At 38.2% G+C, this 2297-nt stretch overlaps 1 protein-coding gene across 1 annotated transcript in view; it reads right to left on the reverse strand.

Annotated features, from left to right (window-relative positions):
* The window catches only part of LOC110026229 (delta(7)-sterol-C5(6)-desaturase-like), a 14910-nt gene extending 12616 nt beyond the window's left edge, over nt 1-2294 (reverse strand). Inside the window, 1 exon segment of the mRNA XM_020727100.1 lies at nt 2144-2294. Coding sequence (XP_020582759.1) covers nt 2144-2294 — 151 coding nt within the window.
* Between the last annotated feature and the right edge of the window lie 3 nt (nt 2295-2297).

Below are 2297 nucleotides of genomic sequence, written 5' to 3' on the forward strand. Positions count from 1 at the left end.
AGACAAGTTGGGTCGTATGTTCAATGGGGTTGTTGCAACGGGCACTCATGCGTTCACCCTGAGTGAGCATGAGTTTGCAAGCACACCAGAGGACTTAGAGACCGAGCATGTAAGTGGGTTCGGTGAAGGCCCCAGCCTAAACCAAAAGAAGCTGGAGTCCGCATGCTGGTCAAAGCGTCCCAGGTTCGTTAGAACTCAAATAACAAAACTGGTGGGTGACTGTGTGATTCAAGCTGGTACTTCACATGACACCTCCATAAACGACTTTCTCCTAGTTCCGCAGACGTATCCCAAAGTTTATGGGGTTAAATCGTTGTATCTGAACTCCTTGAAGTTGTTGGAGGATCTGACCTGCAGACAGGTGTTCATGAAGATGCCCTCTGATCGTAGGGCCGACCATTTACGTTTCTTTATGAACAACAAGGACAAATGATATTGCGGAGTTATTATTTAGAAGCTTTTGTTTTTTTTTTCGTTTGTTTAATGGGATGTTTGATTTGGATGTTTTTTTTTAGCATGAACAATTTGATTTGGTGTTTTTGCCTTTTAAATGTTGTTATGTATTTATTTCTTCTCAATGTTGTTGTCTTTAGATTTTTTATGTTTTTTTAACGTTGTTTAAATCACACATATTACATGAACAAAACACTTCTTTAGCATTGACTCACAGAGAGAGATTGAGAAGAAAGATTTTGGTGATAGTAGTTTTGTTGTATGATTACTAAACACATACATTGATCGAACTCCCTGCATCACATCCACTTATATTGGTGATAAATGAGTTGGAGGGCTACTCCAGGTACCGCTAAAAGCATTTGAATTTCACGTAGGTCAATCTATACCACAGCCAGAGGCAGTGTCACAGGAAGGTTACACCCAGGATGGCGAAGTTGCAGCAGAAATGGTTAGTTTGCGAGTGTATTATTGACGCCATTGTTGGATGTTGATTAGACGATTCTTATTTATTTTATCATATTTATGTTTATTTTATGTTCCATGTATTATTGATATTTTAGATATTCTAAGTTTATGTTGTTTGTAATTATTTTTCTACTTTTTGATTCATTTTTGTTCTATTTTTTGTGGATTTGTGAGGTTCGACGTTCGCCTTTCTGAGCTCTTCTGGATGATCAGTTAGTCACTATTGATTGGTGTAACATATGAAATCCTGATAAAGACAACCAAGTTCCTCTTTTCTTTTTGATGTTGAGGTTTTTGAGGTACTTCTGAATGGTCTGTTAGTCGTTTTTGATTGGTGTTAAATGTGAAATCTTGATAAAGGCAACCAAGTTCCTCTTTTCTTTTTCGGTGCAGGGGTTTTTTAGATACTTCTGATTCATTATTTTTTTGATGATATGTATATGTGACACACACGAGCTTGGTATTAAGTGAACTAAAGGCAACTGAGTTAGGTCATGTTTTATAAGGTTTGTTGTCTTCTTCTTGTGACAGATTCAATGAGGTTGGCGTACTTAGTTCTTTGAAACCTCACGCCCACACAAAACTATAATTCATTACTGCTTTCGTCAATTTACGCTTGTGTTATGACTAATTGATTATCTTTTGAATCATTCGGGAAATATGAGCTAAAGGATTTCAAGGACCTCCCAACGAGTGTTTTGCTACGGCGAACTACAGACTTCTCCACTGACGTCACGTCGGGGGCATATCTACGGGAGACAATTCTACAATGCCCGCGGAGCTTTACGGAGAAGTGTGAATCACTCGATAGAGATGAAGTTCTCTGTAATAAACTCACATACTGTATAGATAACTCTGAACGAATACAAAGCGGCCATAAGTCTGCTTAAAATCACTAAAATTTTCTAGTGTCCTGTCCTGTTCTTTGTCGTTTAACTCCCGCTGATTATCTCCTTTCTACCTCCATACAAAGTATCCTTCAACTGTTGCATATTCATCTTTCTCTACAAACCTTCAAAGTGGTTCAACAAGCAACACCAATGAAAAATCTCAAACAAAGACTAAAGCAACAACATGGCTTTTAAAGAATCAACAATCAAACAAAACACGCCTAATCCTAGAAGCCTCGCAAGATAAAATTTCCAATCAACATCTAAACAGTAAAAAACATCAATCCGCAGAGTATCTAAACCCCAAAAAACCAAACAATTTAAACAAAAACCTTTGGGAATGTAAACGTTGCGCTTGAGATAGTAGATATAGAAGCACCAAATAAATCCGGATACGAAGTATAGGAGATTTCCACCGATGTAGTTGCGGAGCCATGACTTGAGCATGGAAGGCAGAGGCCGCCAAATCGATTCCGGGACCATCAA

Source organism: Phalaenopsis equestris, unplaced genomic scaffold, assembly GCF_001263595.1.
Source record: "Phalaenopsis equestris unplaced genomic scaffold, ASM126359v1 Scaffold000359, whole genome shotgun sequence".
Taxonomy (NCBI): Eukaryota; Viridiplantae; Streptophyta; class Magnoliopsida; order Asparagales; family Orchidaceae; genus Phalaenopsis; species Phalaenopsis equestris.